The 15,683-nt window shown below is 49.7% G+C and overlaps 1 protein-coding gene across 3 annotated transcripts in view; it reads right to left on the minus strand.

The window, feature by feature from the left end:
* The window catches only part of LTBP4 (latent transforming growth factor beta binding protein 4), a 411,741-nt gene that overhangs the window by 83,701 nt on the left and 312,357 nt on the right, over positions 1-15,683 (minus strand). For all 3 annotated transcript variants that reach the window (XM_063937673.1, XM_063937672.1, XM_063937671.1), the window contains 4 exons: positions 5,017-5,142; positions 4,224-4,349; positions 3,286-3,414; positions 1,962-2,087 (listed from right to left, as the gene is read on the minus strand). In XM_063937673.1, coding sequence (XP_063793743.1) covers positions 1,962-2,087; positions 3,286-3,414; positions 4,224-4,349; positions 5,017-5,142 — 507 coding nt within the window. The remainder of the gene's footprint in view (positions 1-1,961; positions 2,088-3,285; positions 3,415-4,223; positions 4,350-5,016; positions 5,143-15,683) is intronic.

Genomic DNA, 15,683 nt, shown 5'->3' on the forward strand with positions numbered 1-15,683 from the left:
TAAAATATTGTTCCTGTCAAGGGTATCAATATTTTCAGTCAGGAAATCCGACCAAGCCCCCCCAGCGCTGCACATCCAGGCTGAGGCGATTGCTGGTCGTAGTATAACACCAGTATGTGTGTATATACTTTTTAGGATATTTTTCAGCTTCCTATCAGCTGGCTCCTTGAGGGCGGCCGTATCTGGAGACGGTAACGCCACTTGTTTTTATAAGCGTGTGAGCGCCTTATCCACCCTAAGGTGTGTTTCCCAACTCGCCCTCACTTCTGGCGGGAAAGGGTATACCTCCAATAATTTTCTATCGGAGGAAACCCACGTATCATCACACACTTTAATTTATCTGATTCAGGAAAAACTACAAGTAGATTATTCCCACCCTACATAATACCCTTATTTGTGGTACTTGTAGTATCAGAAATATATATAACACCTCCTTCATTGCCCTTAACATGTAACGTGTGGCCCTAAAGGAAAATACGTTTGTTTCTTCACCGTCGACACTGAAGTCAGTGTCCGTGTCTGTGTCTGTGTCGACCAACTGAGGTAAATGGGCGTTTTTACAAGCCCCTGACGGTGTCTGAGACGCCTGGACAGGTACTAATTTATTTGCCGGCCGTCTCATGTCGTCAACCGACCTTGCATCGTGTTGACATTATCACGTAATTCCTAAATAAGCCATCCATTCCGGTGTCGACTCCCTAGAGAGTGACATCACCAATACAGGCAATTTGCTCCGCCTCCTCACCAACATCGTCCTCCTACATGTCGACACACACGTACCGACACACAGCACACACACAGGGAATGCTCTGATAGAGGACAGGACCCCACTAGCCCTTTGGGGAGACAGAGGGAGAGTTTGCCAGCACACACCAAAAACGCTATAATTATACAGGGACAACCCCTTATACAAGTGTTTTCCCTTATAGCATTTTCACATATGTAATCATATCGCCAAATAAGTGCCCCCCCTCTCTGTTTTAACCCTGTTTCTGTAGTGCAGTGCAGGGGAGAGCCTGGGAGCCTTCCTCACAGCAGAGCTGAGCAGGAAAATGGCGCCGTGTGCTGAGGAGAATAGGCCCCGCCCCCTAAAACGGCGGGCTCTTCTCCCGGAGTTTGTGAGATCTGGCAGGGGTTAAATACATCCATATAGCCTCAAGGGCTATATGTGATGTATTTTAGCCATAAAAAAGGTATAATACATTGCTGCCCAGGGCGCCCCCCCCAGCGCCCTGCACCCTCAGTGACCGCTGGTATGAAGTGTGCTGACAACAATGGCGCACAGCTGCAGTGCTGTGCGCTACCTTATGAAGACTGAAAGTCTTCTGCCGCCTGTTTCTGGACCTCTGGACCTCTTCAACTTCGGCATCTGCAAGGGGGGTCGGCGGCACGGCTCCGGGACGAACCCCAGGGTGAGACCTGTGTTCCGACTCCCTCTGGAGCTAATGGTGTCCAGTAGCCTAAGAAGCAAATCCATCCTGCACGCAGGTGAGTTTTCTTCTCTCCCCTAAGTCCCTCGTAGCAGTGAGCCTGTTGCCAGCAGGACTCACTGAAAATAAAAAACCTAACTTAAACTTTTATTCTAAGCAGCTCAGGAGAGCCACCTAGATTGCACCCTTCTCGGCCGGGCACAAAAATCTAACTGAGGCTTGGAGGAGGGTCATAGGGGGAGGAGCCAGTGCACACCACCTGATCCTAAAGCTTTTATTATTGTGCCCTGTCTCCTGCGGAGCCGCTAAACCCCCATGGTCCTGACGGAGTCCCCAGCATCCACTTAGGACGTTAGAGAAATAGATGGTTTTTTTATTGCATTGAGTTTTCATAGAAGCATCAGAGATGTGCATCCTCACACCAACACATCAGGGGAAACCCCAAGCGTCATGTACAATGAGACGGTGACGGTCTATAGGATCATGCATAGTGATAACAGTGCTGTGTTCAGCAATTCAGACACATCTTACCAATGCAGTCACTGCCTTGTGGGGTCAGTCTGTAACCGGTAGGACAAGAGCAGCGGAAACTGCCAGGGGTGTTCAGGCACCTTCCAGATCCACAGGGACGTGGTGTCTGGCGACACTCATCTATGTCTGAAAGTCAAGATACAATTATTTAGTTGATGTATACATGTATTAAATATATATTTGATTTCTCCAGAGTACTGAGAAGGTAATATGGCAGTTCCTTCTCGCGTCTACCTGTTACACAGCTGCACATGTATTGTTCTGCAGCATGTGTGTTCTGTATATCAGGTATTAAGTACAGAATTGCAATAAGCCAAGCAGATATTCTCTCATTGTTTGGCTTGGGTATGGGACTCAGGGTCGACAGTGTCTGGGTCAACACCCATTAGGTCGACACCTATTGGTCGACAGTGGCTAGGTCGACACTAGAAATAGGACGACACAGCCATTGGGTCGACATGAGTTTTTCATGGGTTTTTTCTGTGTAATTTTCCTCATAAAGTGTCCGGGAACCCCAATTAGTGCACCGTGTCCCCTCGCATTGCGAGCGAAGGTGCCTCGCTGCGCTCTGCACAGGTTACCATTCCCAATCGTAGTCCACGTGGATCGTAAAGTATGAAAAAGTTCAAAAAAGGAAAAAAAATTGAAAAACTAATGTCAACCTTTTTTTGCATGTCGTTCTTGTTCATGTCGAACTATGGTCGCAGCCAGGGACGGTTCTTTGGCGCTGTGCGCCCCGGGCGACAATATGGGGCGTGGCTTCGTACAGGGGGCGTGGTCATTTACGCCCCCTGTACAGACTGAAATGATGTGCAGTGCGCGATGACGTCATAGCGCACCGCACAGTAAAGGACCTCTCCACGAAGGGAAACAAGACGCGTACGCGTCTAGTTTCCCTTCACAGCGGCAGCGGGGGGCAGCGGGCAGGGGGGGCACAGCAGCAGCGGATCTTGCCATGGTGCGGCGCCCTCCGGATGCGCCCGGCGCCCTCCGGAAGGCGGCGCCCCGGGCAAAAGTCCTGCTTGCCCGTCATGGCAAGATCCGCTACTGGTCGCGGCTACCTATTTCTAGTGTAGACCTATTCACTGTCGACCAATGGGTGTCGACCTATTGGGTGTCGACCTAAGTGGTGTCGACCCAGAGTGCGGATACCATTTGGCTTCAACATGACTGATAAAAAGATCATTTCTGATTGGATGCTGTGGGCTACTGTACTATACATTCTGATTAATCGTTAATAATCCCCTGTCGGCGAGTGACATGTCTAGTGAGAGATTGCTTCTATCTACCCTTGATTACCGTATATATCTCCTAAATATCTCACCTTGACAATCAGTGCCCTGTGAGTTGGCAGTGAACCCTGCAGGACACACGCAGCGGTAACTTCCTGGAGTGTTCTCACATCGACCATTTAGACACAGGCGTCTGGGAGTTAGGCGACACTCATCAATATCTACAGTAGACAAAAGCAACATCAACCTGTTACGTAACCAAAGTATTTCACTGTGATACGGCACATATGTTAGGCTGGGTGCACACCTGACCGGCATGTCGGTGGACCCGCCATCGTGCCCACAGAGTAGCCAATCCAGGTAACTATACACACTTGGCGTTCGCCGTGTTGGTCAGGAAACCCAGCTGTGATGTCAGCCCCCTCGCAGCAAGTGTATAGGCGGTCTGCCCGTGCACACAGCCAGATGTGCCGATATATCTGAAAATATATCAGTCATCGGCTGTGCTGCACAGCTGACATGATATGTCTGGTAAAAACGTCATTCACAGACACTCACCGACGGGCTTGCAATATATCGGCAAGTGTATACCCAGCTTTACTTTTACCTGTTTGTGGGTAAGATCTTTCAAAAAAATTAACTATATAATCATATGAGGTCTATGAACAGTCGCCGGGGAGACGTAAGGTGTTAAGCTGTAGTTTGGATGGCCACAGGTTGTTTTAGACTCATTAGCTGTAAATCAGAGTGTGTATGGTTCCAAAAGACCTACAAATGTGATGTTAATCTGATGGGAAGATGCTGAATGTTGGTTAGGACAGATAGCAGATGGTGTTGAAATGATGACTGTATCTGGGCGTATTTGCGCCATCATCTGACAGTGCTAATGGTGCCCTGTTGCACTCAGTGTTTCAGGTTTGGCTCTGTGTATATACTCTGATAGCGATGCAGCCTCTGTGCGGATCAGTTTTTTCAAAACGCCATATTATGGACACTTAAGTCTTAAGGATAAGTAATCCTGGTTACATACCTACACATGCTTTGCCCTGTGCATTAAGGCTGAAGCCTGATGGGCAAACACAGCGGTAGCTGCCAGCAGTGTTTTCACACCGGCCGTTGGCACAGAGTTGTTGTCCAGTGCTACACTCGTCAATGTCTGCAAGAAAGAGTATGAAATATAAGCTAATCAGTGGTGTGGATCATGCATCGCAATATAGCATTGGCTCTTATTTAACCCTGGTAAATATCCTCTACCAATATACAAAATTTCTACCTATAAATAGACTCTGCAATACTCCAAGAAATATTATGGCTTCCTCCCAATGCAAATAAACAATCCAGGGAGAAAGACTGAATCAGGAAGGATAAGATGCTGCTGATACAGTACATTGACCACACAGCTGTCCCAACTTATAACAGAGGAGACAGAGGGCATACCAGAAATTAGCACTAACATCGATGTCATCAATGAGCTTATACACAGAGAATGCTCAGAATCACAGTATGATCTCCCCACACTGCCTCAGTGACCCTAAGTGTTCTATCTTATTGGAACTTACTTGTGTATCTTGTGACTGATTTGCAAGACCTCAAAGCCTCCAGCTGTTGAAATTCCATGTGATGCACTTACATGGCCTTTCCAGGCACTCTGTATAAAGTGCTGTATTGTTAAATACTACTAGCGAGTCTATTCCTCTAACTGTATTGTAATCTTCGGAGTACTGTACTAGCGTACAGATAATATACAGTGATCTCTGATTGAAAAAAACAAATAAAGGATGTGTTTGCTCTGTAGGAAGGTAAGTAGATGCTGTAGTTCTCACCTGTGCACTCTGTGCCTTGAGGGTTGGTGCTGAAACCAGCGGAGCAGGCGCAGCGGTAACTGCCCACTGTGTTCTCACAGCGCCCATTGGTGCAAGGACTGGGGTTCTGTCGACATTCGTCCATGTCTGTGGGGAAACATAAAGAAGGTGGATTCAAACTGTTAATGTAGATGAACATTATCACACGCCTAGGCTTTTCTAACACTATGGTCTTTGGACATCAGTGTGCATTGTAATGAAACACAGTTTCTCTGTTGAGATCTATGTTGTTATTCCATGTTTGGCCCCTGTATGTCAGATGATTATATAAATTACTAGTCCAAATTACAATTCCAAATTTTAGACATTTGTCTTGGAAATGATGGTGCCTGACATAAGAGGTTATTAGCGAACATTGCTGCACTATAACTACCACAGCCAAATCGGCAATTATCTGTTATATCGTGAAAGTTTAATAGTGAAAGCAAGTGGTTACTGCGGTTCTAGATTTTGTTTGCAGTGTTAGTAATTGACCCTTTATATGTTTATATTCATATTCCTGGTATAGTGATTTCATACTGGTACTTTCTTTATTTTTTATTTAAATCAGCAGAGAAATAATACAGGCTATAAAAGTCATCGGACAGACCAAAAAGGATGAACATAAAATAGCAAACTAGAACACGCTAACAGTTCATAGTGGCACCTTTAATGGTTAACTGAACAGTAAAATATCTGAGGGCTGTCTATAGGGGTCTATTTATTAAAAGTAAAGACCTTTTCTCCAGTGTTTGACCAGTGAGAAGGATCTCTATGGAGAGTGTGAGACTGGAGTATAGGAGACCAGTGAGGGGGGACCTCTATGGAGAGTTTGACACTGCAGTATAGGAGACCAGTGATGGGGACCTCTGTGGAGAGTTCGGGACTGGAGTATAGGAGACCAGTGAGGGGGATCTCTGTGGAGAGTTTGAGACTGGAGTATAGGAGACCTTGGAGGGGGATCTCTATGGAGAGTTTGAGACTGGAGTATAGGAGACCTTGGAGGGGGATCTCTATGGAGAGTTTGAGACTGGAGTATAGGAGACCTTGGAGGGGGATCTCTATGGAGAGTTTGAGACTGGAGTATGGGAGACCAGTGAGGGGGATCTCTGTGGAGACTGCGGGACTGGAGAATAGGAGACCAGTGAGGGGGATCTCTGTGGAGAGTTTGAGACTGGAGTATAGAAGACCTTGGAGGGGGATCTCTATGGAGAGTTTGAGACTGGAGTATAGGAGACCAGTGAGGGGGATCTCTATGGAGAGTTTGAGACTGGAGCATAGGAGACCAGTGAGGGGATCTCTATGGAGAGTTTGAGACTGGAGTATAAAAAAGACCAGTGAAGGGTATCTCTGTTGAGAGTTTGAGACTGGAGTATAGGAGACCAGTGAGGGGGATCTCTATGGAGAGTTTGAGACTGGAGTATAGGACACCAGTATAGGGGTTCTCTATGGAAAGTGCGGGACTGGAGTATAGGAGACCAATGAGTGGGATCTCTATGGAGAGTTTGAAACTGAAGTATAGGAGACCAGTGAGGGGGATCTCTGTGGAGAGTTTGAGACTGGAGTATAGGAGACCAGTGAGGGGGATCTCTATGGAGAGTTTGAGACTGGAGTATAGGAGACCAGTGAGGGGGATCTCTATTGAGAGTTTGAGACTGGAGTATAGGAGACCAGTGAGGGGGATCTCTATGAAGAGTTTGAGACTGGAGTATAGGAGACCAGTGAGGGGATCTCTATGGAGAGTTTGAGACTGGAGTATAAAAGACCAGTGAAGGGTATCTCTGTTGAGAGTTTGAGACTGGAGTATAGGAGACCAGTGAGGGGGATCTCTATGGAGAGTTTGAGACTGGAGTATAGGAGACCAGTATGGGGGTTCTCTATGGAAAGTGCGGGACTGGAGTATAGGAGACCAATGAGGGGGATCTCTATGGAGAGTTTGAGACTGGAGTATAGGAGACCAGTGAGGGGGATCTCTATGGAGAGTTTGAGACTGGAGTAAAGGAGACCAGTGAGGGGGATCTCTATGGAGAGTTTGAGACTGGAGTATAGGAGACAAGTGAGGGGGATCTCTGTGGAGAGTGCGGGACTGGAGAATAGGAGACCATTGAGGGGGATCTCTATGAAGAGTTTGAGACTGGAGTACAGGAGACCAGTGAGGGGGATCTCTATGGAGAGTTTGAGACTGGAGTATAGGAGACCAGTAAGGGGGATCTCTGTGGAGAGTGCGGGACTGGAAAATAGGAGACCAGTAAGGGGCATCTCTGTGGAGAGTGCGGGACTGGATAATAGGAGACCAGTGAGGGGGATCTCTGTGGAGAGTTTGAGTCTGGAGTATAGGAGACCAGTGAGGGTGATCTCTGTGGAGAGTTTGAGACTGGAGTAAAGGAGACCAGTGAGGGAGATGTCTATGGAGAGTGCGGGACTGGAGTATAGGAGACCAGTGAGGGGGATGTCTATGGAGAATGCGGGACTGGATAATGGGAGACCAGTGAGGTGGACCACTGTGGAGAGTTTGAGACTGGAGTATAGGAGACCAGTGAGTGGGATCTCTATGGGGAGTTTGAGACTGGAGTATAGGAGACCAGTGAGGGGGATCTCTATGGAGAGTGCGGGACTGGAGTATTGGAGACAAGTGAGGGGATCTCTGTGGAGAGTGCGGGACTGGAGAATAGGAGACCAGTGAGGGGGCTCTCTATGGAGAGTTTGAGACTGGAGTATAGGAGACCAGTGAGGGGGATCTCTATGGAGAGTTTGAGACTGGAGTATAGGAGACCAGTAAGGGGGATCTCTGTGGAGAATGCGGGACTGTAAAATAGGAGACCAGTAAAGGGGATCTCTGTGGAGAGTGCGGGACTGGATAATAGAAGACCAGTGAGGGTGATCTCTGTGGAGAGTTTGAGTCTGGAGTATAGGAGACCAGTGAGGGGGATCTCTATGGAGAGTTTGAGACTGGAGTATAGGAGACCAGTAAGGGGGATCTCTGTGGAGACTGCGGGACTGGAAAATAGGAGACCAGTAAGGGGCATCTCTGTGGAGAGTGCGGGACTGGATAATAGGAGACCAGTGAGGGGGATCTCTGTGGAGAGTTTGAGTCTGGAGTATAGGAGACCAGTGAGGGTGATCTCTGTGGAGAGTTTGAGACTGGAGTATAGGAGACCAGTGAGGGAGATGTCTATGGAGAGTGCGGGACTGGAGTATAGGAGACCAGTGAGGGGGATGTCTATGGAGAATGCGGGACTGGATAATGGGAGACCAGTGAGGTGGACCACTGTGGAGAGTGTGGGACTGGAGTATAGGAGACCAGTGAGAGGGATCTCTATGGAGAGTTTGAGACTGGAGTATAGGAGACCAGTGAGGGGGATCTCTATGGAGAGTTTGAGACTGGAGTATAGGAGACCAGTGAGGGGGATCTCTGTGGAGAGTGTGAGACTGGAGTATAGGAGACAAGTGAGGGGGATCTCTATGGAGAGTTTGAGACTGGAGTATAGGAGACCAGTGAGGGGGATCTCTATGGAGAGTGCGGGACTGGAGTATAGGAGAACAGTGAGAGGGACCTCTGTGGAGAGTGCAGGACTGGAGTATAGGAGACCAGTGAGGGGGATCTCTGTGGAGAGTGCGGGACTGGAGAATAGGAGACCAGTGAGGGGGATCTCTATGGAGAGTTTGAGACTGGAGTATAGGAGACCAGTGAGGGGACCTCTGTGGAGAGTGCGGGACTGAAGTATAGGAGACCAGTGAGGGGGATCTCTATGGAGAGTTTGAGACTGGAGTATAGGAGACCAGTGAGGGGGATCTCTATGGATAGTGCGGGACTGGAGTATAGGAGAACAGTGAGAGGGCTCTCTATGGAGAGTTTGAGACTGGAATATAGGAGACCAGTGAGGAGGATCTCTATGGAGAGTTTGAGACTGGAGTATAGGAGACCAGTGAGGGAGATCTCTGTGTAGAGTTTGAGACTGGAGTATAGGAGATAAGTGAGGGGGATCTCTATGGAGAGTTTGAGACTGGAGTATAGGAGACCAGTGAGGGAGATCTCTATGGAGAGTGCGGGACTGGAGTATAGGAGAACAGTGAGGGGGACCTCTGTGTGGAGAGTGCGGGACTGGAGTATAGGAGACCAGTGAGGGGGATCTCTATGGAGAGTTTGAGACTGGAGTATAGGAGACCAGTGAGGGGGATCTCTATGGAGAGTTTGAGACTGGAGTATAGGAGACCAGTGAGGGGATCTCTATGGAGAGTTTGAGACTGGAGTATAGGAGACCAGTGAGGGAGATGTCTATGGAGAGTGCGGGACTGGAGTATAGGAGACCAGTGAGGGGGATGTCTATGGAGAATGCGGGACTGGATAATGGGAGACCAGTGAGGTGGACCACTGTGGAGAGTGTGGGACTGGAGTATAGGGGACCAGTGAGAGGGATCTCTATGGAGAGTTTGAGACTGGAGTATAGGAGACTAGTGAGGGGGATCTCTATGGAGAGTTTGTGACTGGAGTATAGGAGACCAGTGAGGGGGATCTCTGTGGAGAGTGTGAGACTGGAGTATAGGAGACAAGTGAGGGGGATCTCTATGGAGAGTTTGAGACTGGAGTATAGGAGACCAGTGAGGGGGATCTCTATGGAGAGTGCGGGACTGGAGTATAGGAGAACAGTGAGAGGGACCTCTGTGGAGAGTGCAGGACTGGAGTATAGGAGACCAGTGAGGGGGATCTCTGTGGAGAGTTTGAGTCTGGAGTATAGGAGACCAGTGAGGGGGATCTCTATGGAGAGTTTGAGACTGGAGTATAGGAAACCAGTAAGAGGGATCTCTGTGGAGACTGCGGGACTGGAAAATAGGAGACCAGTAAGGGGCATCTCTGTGGAGAGTGCGGGACTGGATAATAGGAGACCAGTGAGGGGGATCTCTGTGGAGAGTTTGAGTCTGGAGTATAGGAGACCAGTGAGGGTGATCTCTGTGGAGAGTTTGAGACTGGAGTATAGGAGACAAGTGAGGGAGATGTCTATGGAGAGTGCGGGACTGGAGTATAGGAGACCAGTGAGGGGGATGTCTATGGAGAATGCGGGACTGGATAATGGGAGACCATTGAGGTGGACCACTGTGGAGAGTGTGGGACTGGAGTATAGGAGACCAGTGAGAGGGATCTCTATGGAGAGTTTGAGACTGGAGTATAGGAGACCAGTGAGGGGGATCTCTATGGAGAGTTTGAGACTGGAGTATAGGAGACCAGTGAGGTGGATCTCTGTGGAGAGTGTGAGACTGGAGTATAGGAGACAAGTGAGGGGGATCTCTATGGAGAGTTTGAGACTGGAGTATAGGAGACCAGTGAGGGGGATCTCTATGGAGAGTGCGGGACTGGAGTATAGGAGAACAGTGAGAGGGACCTCTGTGGAGAGTGCAGGACTGGAGTATAGGAGACCAGTGAGGGGGATCTCTGTGGAGAGTGCGGGACTGGAGAATAGGAGACCAGTGAGGGGGATCTCTATGGAGAGTTTGAGACTGGAGTATAGGAGACCAGTGAGGGGACCTCTGTGGAGAGTGCGGGACTGGAGTATAGGAGACCAGTGAGGGGGATCTCTATGGAGAGTTTGAGACTGGAGTATAGGAGACCAGTGAGGGGGATCTCTATGGAGAGTGCGGGACTGGAGTATAGGAGAACAGTGAGAGGGCTCTCTATGGAGAGTTTGAGACTGGAATATAGGAGACCAGTGAGGAGGATATCTATGGAGAGTTTGAGACTGGAGTATAGGAGACCAGTGAGGGAGATCTCTGTGTAGAGTTTGAGACTGGAGTATAGGAGACAAGTGAGGGGGATCTCTATGGAGAGTTTGAGACTGGAGTATAGGAGACCAGTGAGGGGGATCTCTATGGAGAGTGCGGGACTGGAGTATAGGAGAACAGTGAGGGGGACCTCTGTGTGGAGAGTGCGGGACTGGAGTATAGGAGACCAGTGAGGGGAATCTCTGTGGAGAGTGCGGGACTGGATAATATGAGACCAGTGAGGGGGATCTCTGTGGAGAGTTTGAGTCTGGAGTATAGGAGACCAGTGAGGGGAATCTCTGTGGAGAGTGCGGGACTGGATAATATGAGACCAGTGAGGGGGATCTCTGTGGAGAGTTTGAGTCTGGAGTATAGGAGACCAGTGAGGGTGATCTCTGTGGAGAGTTTGAGACTGGAGTATAGGAGACCAGTGAGGGAGATGTCTATGGAGAGTGCGGGACTGGAGTATAGGAGACCAGTGAGGGGGATGTCTATGGAGAATGCGGGACTGGATAATGGGAGACCAGTGAGGGGGACCACTGTGGAGAGTGTTGGACTGGAGTATAGGAGACCAGTGAGGGGGATCTCTATGGAGAGTTTGAGACTGGAGTATAGGAGACCAGTGAGGGGGATCTCTGTGGAGAGTGCAGGACTGGAGAATAGGAGACCAGTGAGGGGGATCTCTATGGAGAGTTTGAGACTGGAGTATAGGAGACCAGTGAGGGGGATCTCTATGGAGAGTTTGAGACTGGAGTATAGGAGACCAGTAAGGGGGATCTCTGTGGAGAATGCGGGACTGTAAAATAGGAGACCAGTAAAGGGGATCTCTATGGAGAGTGCGGGACTGGATAATAGAAGACCAGTGAGGGGGATCTCTGTGGAGAGTTTGAGTCTGGAGTATAGGAGACCAGTGAGGGGGATCTCTATGGAGAGTTTGAGACTGGAGTATAGGAGACCAGTAAGGGGGATCTCTGTGGAGACTGCGGGACTGGAAAATAGGAGACCAGTAAGGGGCATCTCTGTGGAGAGTGCGGGACTGGATAATAGGAGACCAGTGAGCGGGATCTCTGTGGAGAGTTTGAGACTGGAGTATAGGAGACCAGTGAGGGAGATGTCTATGGAGAGTGCGGGACTGGAGTATAGGAGACCAGTGAGGGGGATGTCTATGGAGAATGCGGGACTGGATAATGGGAGACCAGTGAGGTGGACCACTGTGGAGAGTGTGGGACTGGAGTATAGGAGACCAGTGAGAGGGATCTCTATGGAGAGTTTGAGACTGGAGTATAGGAGACCAGTGAGGGGGATCTCTATGGAGAGTTTGAGACTGGAGTATAGGAGACCAGTGAGGGGGATCTCTGTGGAGAGTGTGAGACTGGAGTATAGGAGACAAGTGAGGGGGATCTCTATGGAGAGTTTGAGACTGGAGTATAGGAGACCAGTGAGGGGGATCTCTATGGAGAGTGCGGGACTGGAGTATAGGAGAACAGTGAGAGGGACCTCTGTGGAGAGTGCAGGACTGGAGTATAGGAGACCAGTGAGGGGGATCTCTGTGGAGAGTGCGGGACTGGAGAATAGGAGACCAGTGAGGGGGATCTCTATGGAGAGTTTGAGACTGGAGTATAGGAGACCAGTGAGGGGACCTCTGTGGAGAGTGCGGGACTTGAGTATAGGAGACCAGTGAGGGGGATCTCTATGGAGAGTTTGAGACTGGAGTATAGGAGACCAGTGAGGGGGATCTCTATGGATAGTGCGGGACTGGAGTATAGGAGAACAGTGAGAGGGCTCTCTATGGAGAGTTTGAGACTGGAATATAGGAGACCAGTGAGGAGGATCTCTATGGAGAGTTTGAGACTGGAGTATAGGAGACCAGTGAGGGAGATCTCTGTGTAGAGTTTGAGACTGGAGTATAGGAGAAAAGTGAGGGGGATCTCTATGGAGAGTTTGAGACTGGAGTATAGGAGACCAGTGAGGGAGATCTCTATGGAAAGTGCGGGACTGGAGTATAGGAGAACAGTGAGGGGGACCTCTGTGTGGAGAGTGCGGGACTGGAGTATAGGAGACCAGTGAGGGGGATCTCTATGGAGAGTTTGAGACTGGAGTATAGGAGACCAGTGAGGGGGATCTCTATGGAGAGTTTGAGACTGGAGTATAGGAGACCAGTGAGGGGATCTCTATGGAGAGTTTGAGATTGGAGTATAGGAGACCAGTGAGGGAGATGTCTATGGAGAGTGCGGGACTGGAGTATAGGAGACCAGTGAGGGGGATCTCTGTGGAGAGTGCAGGACTGGAGAATAGGAGACCAGTGAGGGGGATCTCTATGGAGAGTTTGAGACTGGAGTATAGGAGACCAGTGAGGGGGATCTCTATGGAGAGTTTGAGACTGGAGTATAGGAGACCAGTAAGGGGGATCTCTGTGGAGAATGCGGGACTGTAAAATAGGAGACCAGTAAAGGGGATCTCTGTGGAGAGTGCGGGACTGGATAATAGAAGACCAGTGAGGGGGATCTCTGTGGAGAGTTTGAGTCTGTAGTATAGGAGACCAGTGAGGGGGATCTCTATGGAGAGTTTGAGACTGGAGTATAGGAGACCAGTAAGGGGGATCTCTGTGGAGACTGCGGGACTGGAAAATAGGAGACCAGTAAGGGGCATCTCTGTGGAGAGTGCGGGACTGGATAATAGGAGACCAGTGAGCGGGATCTCTGTGGAGAGTTTGAGACTGGAGTATAGGAGACCAGTGAGGGAGATGTCTATGGAGAGTGCGGGACTGGAGTATAGGAGACCAGTGAGGGGGATGTCTATGGAGAATGCGGGACTGGATAATGGGAGACCAGTGAGGTGGACCACTGTGGAGAGTGTGGGACTGGAGTATAGGAGACCAGTGAGAGGGATCTCTATGGAGAGTTTGAGACTGGAGTATAGGAGACCAGTGAGGGGGATCTCTATGGAGAGTTTGAGACTGGAGTATAGGAGACCAGTGAGGGGGATCTCTGTGGAGAGTGTGAGACTGGAGTATAGGAGACAAGTGAGGGGGATCTCTATGGAGAGTTTGAGACTGGAGTATAGGAGACCAGTGAGGGGGATCTCTATGGAGAGTGCGGGACTGGAGTATAGGAGAACAGTGAGAGGGACCTCTGTGGAGAGTGCAGGACTGGAGTATAGGAGACCAGTGAGGGGGATCTCTGTGGAGAGTGCGGGACTGGAGAATAGGAGACCAGTGAGGGGGATCTCTATGGAGAGTTTGAGACTGGAGTATAGGAGACCAGTGAGGGGACCTCTGTGGAGAGTGCGGGACTTGAGTATAGGAGACCAGTGAGGGGGATCTCTATGGAGAGTTTGAGACTGGAGTATAGGAGACCAGTGAGGGGGATCTCTATGGATAGTGCGGGACTGGAGTATAGGAGAACAGTGAGAGGGCTCTCTATGGAGAGTTTGAGACTGGAATATAGGAGACCAGTGAGGAGGATCTCTATGGAGAGTTTGATACTGGAGTATAGGAGACCAGTGAGGGAGATCTCTGTGTAGAGTTTGAGACTGGAGTATAGGAGAAAAGTGAGGGGGATCTCTATGGAGAGTTTGAGACTGGAGTATAGGAGACCAGTGAGGGAGATCTCTATGGAAAGTGCGGGACTGGAGTATAGGAGAACAGTGAGGGGGACCTCTGTGTGGAGAGTGCGGGACTGGAGTATAGGAGACCAGTGAGGGGGATCTCTATGGAGAGTTTGAGACTGGAGTATAGGAGACCAGTGAGGGGGATCTCTATGGAGAGTTTGAGACTGGAGTATAGGAGACCAGTGAGGGGATCTCTATGGAGAGTTTGAGACTGGAGTATAGGAGACCAGTGAGGGAGATGTCTATGGAGAGTGCGGGACTGGAGTATAGGAGACCAGTGAGGGGGATGTCTATGGAGAATGCGGGACTGGATAATGGGAGACCAGTGAGGTGGACCACTGTGGAGAGTGTGGGACTGGAGTATAGGAGACCAGTGAGAGGGATCTCTATGGAGATTTTGAGACTGGAGTATAGGAGACCAGTGAGGGGGATCTCTATGGAGAGTTTGAGACTGGAGTATAGGAGACCAGTGGGGGGGATCTCTGTGGAGAGTGTGAGACTGGAGTATAGGAGACAAGTGAGGGGGATCTCTATGGAGAGTTTGAGACTGGAGTATAGGAGACCAGTGAGGGGGATCTCTATGGAGAGTGCGGGACTGGAGTATAGGAGAACAGTGAGAGGGACGTCTGTGGAGAGTGCAGGACTGGAGTATAGGAGACCAGTGAGGGGGATCTCTGTGGAGAGTGCGGGACTGGAGAATAGGAGACCAGTGAGGGGGATCTCTATGGAGAGTTTGAGACTGGAGTATAGGAGACCAGTGAGGGGACCTCTGTGGAGAGTGCGGGACTGGAGTATAGGAGACCAGTGAGGGGGATCTCTATGGAGAGTTTGAGACTGGAGTATAGGAGACCAGTGAGGGGGATCTCTGTGGATAGTGCGGGACTGGAGAGGGGAGAACAGTGAGAGGGCTCTCTATGGAGAGTTTGAGACTGGAATATAGGAGACCAGTGAGGAGGATCTCTATGGAGAGTTTGAGACTGGAGTATAGGAGACCAGTGAGGGAGATCTCTGTGTAGAGTTTGAGACTGGAGTATAGGAGAAAAGTGAGGGGGATCTCTATGGAGAGTTTGAGACTGGAGTATAGGAGACCAGTGAGGGAGATCTCTATGGAAAGTGCGGGACTGGAGTATAGGAGAACAGTGAGGGGGACCTCTGTGTGGAGAGTGCGGGACTGGAGTATAGGAGACCAGTGAGGGGGATCTCTATGGAGAGTTTGAGACTGGAGTATAGGAGACCAGTGAGGGGGATCTCTATTGAGAGTTTGAGACTGGAGTATAGGAGACCAG

The sequence above is a fragment of the Pseudophryne corroboree genome, chromosome 8 (assembly GCF_028390025.1).
Source record: "Pseudophryne corroboree isolate aPseCor3 chromosome 8, aPseCor3.hap2, whole genome shotgun sequence".
Lineage (NCBI taxonomy): Eukaryota > Metazoa > Chordata > Amphibia > Anura > Myobatrachidae > Pseudophryne > Pseudophryne corroboree.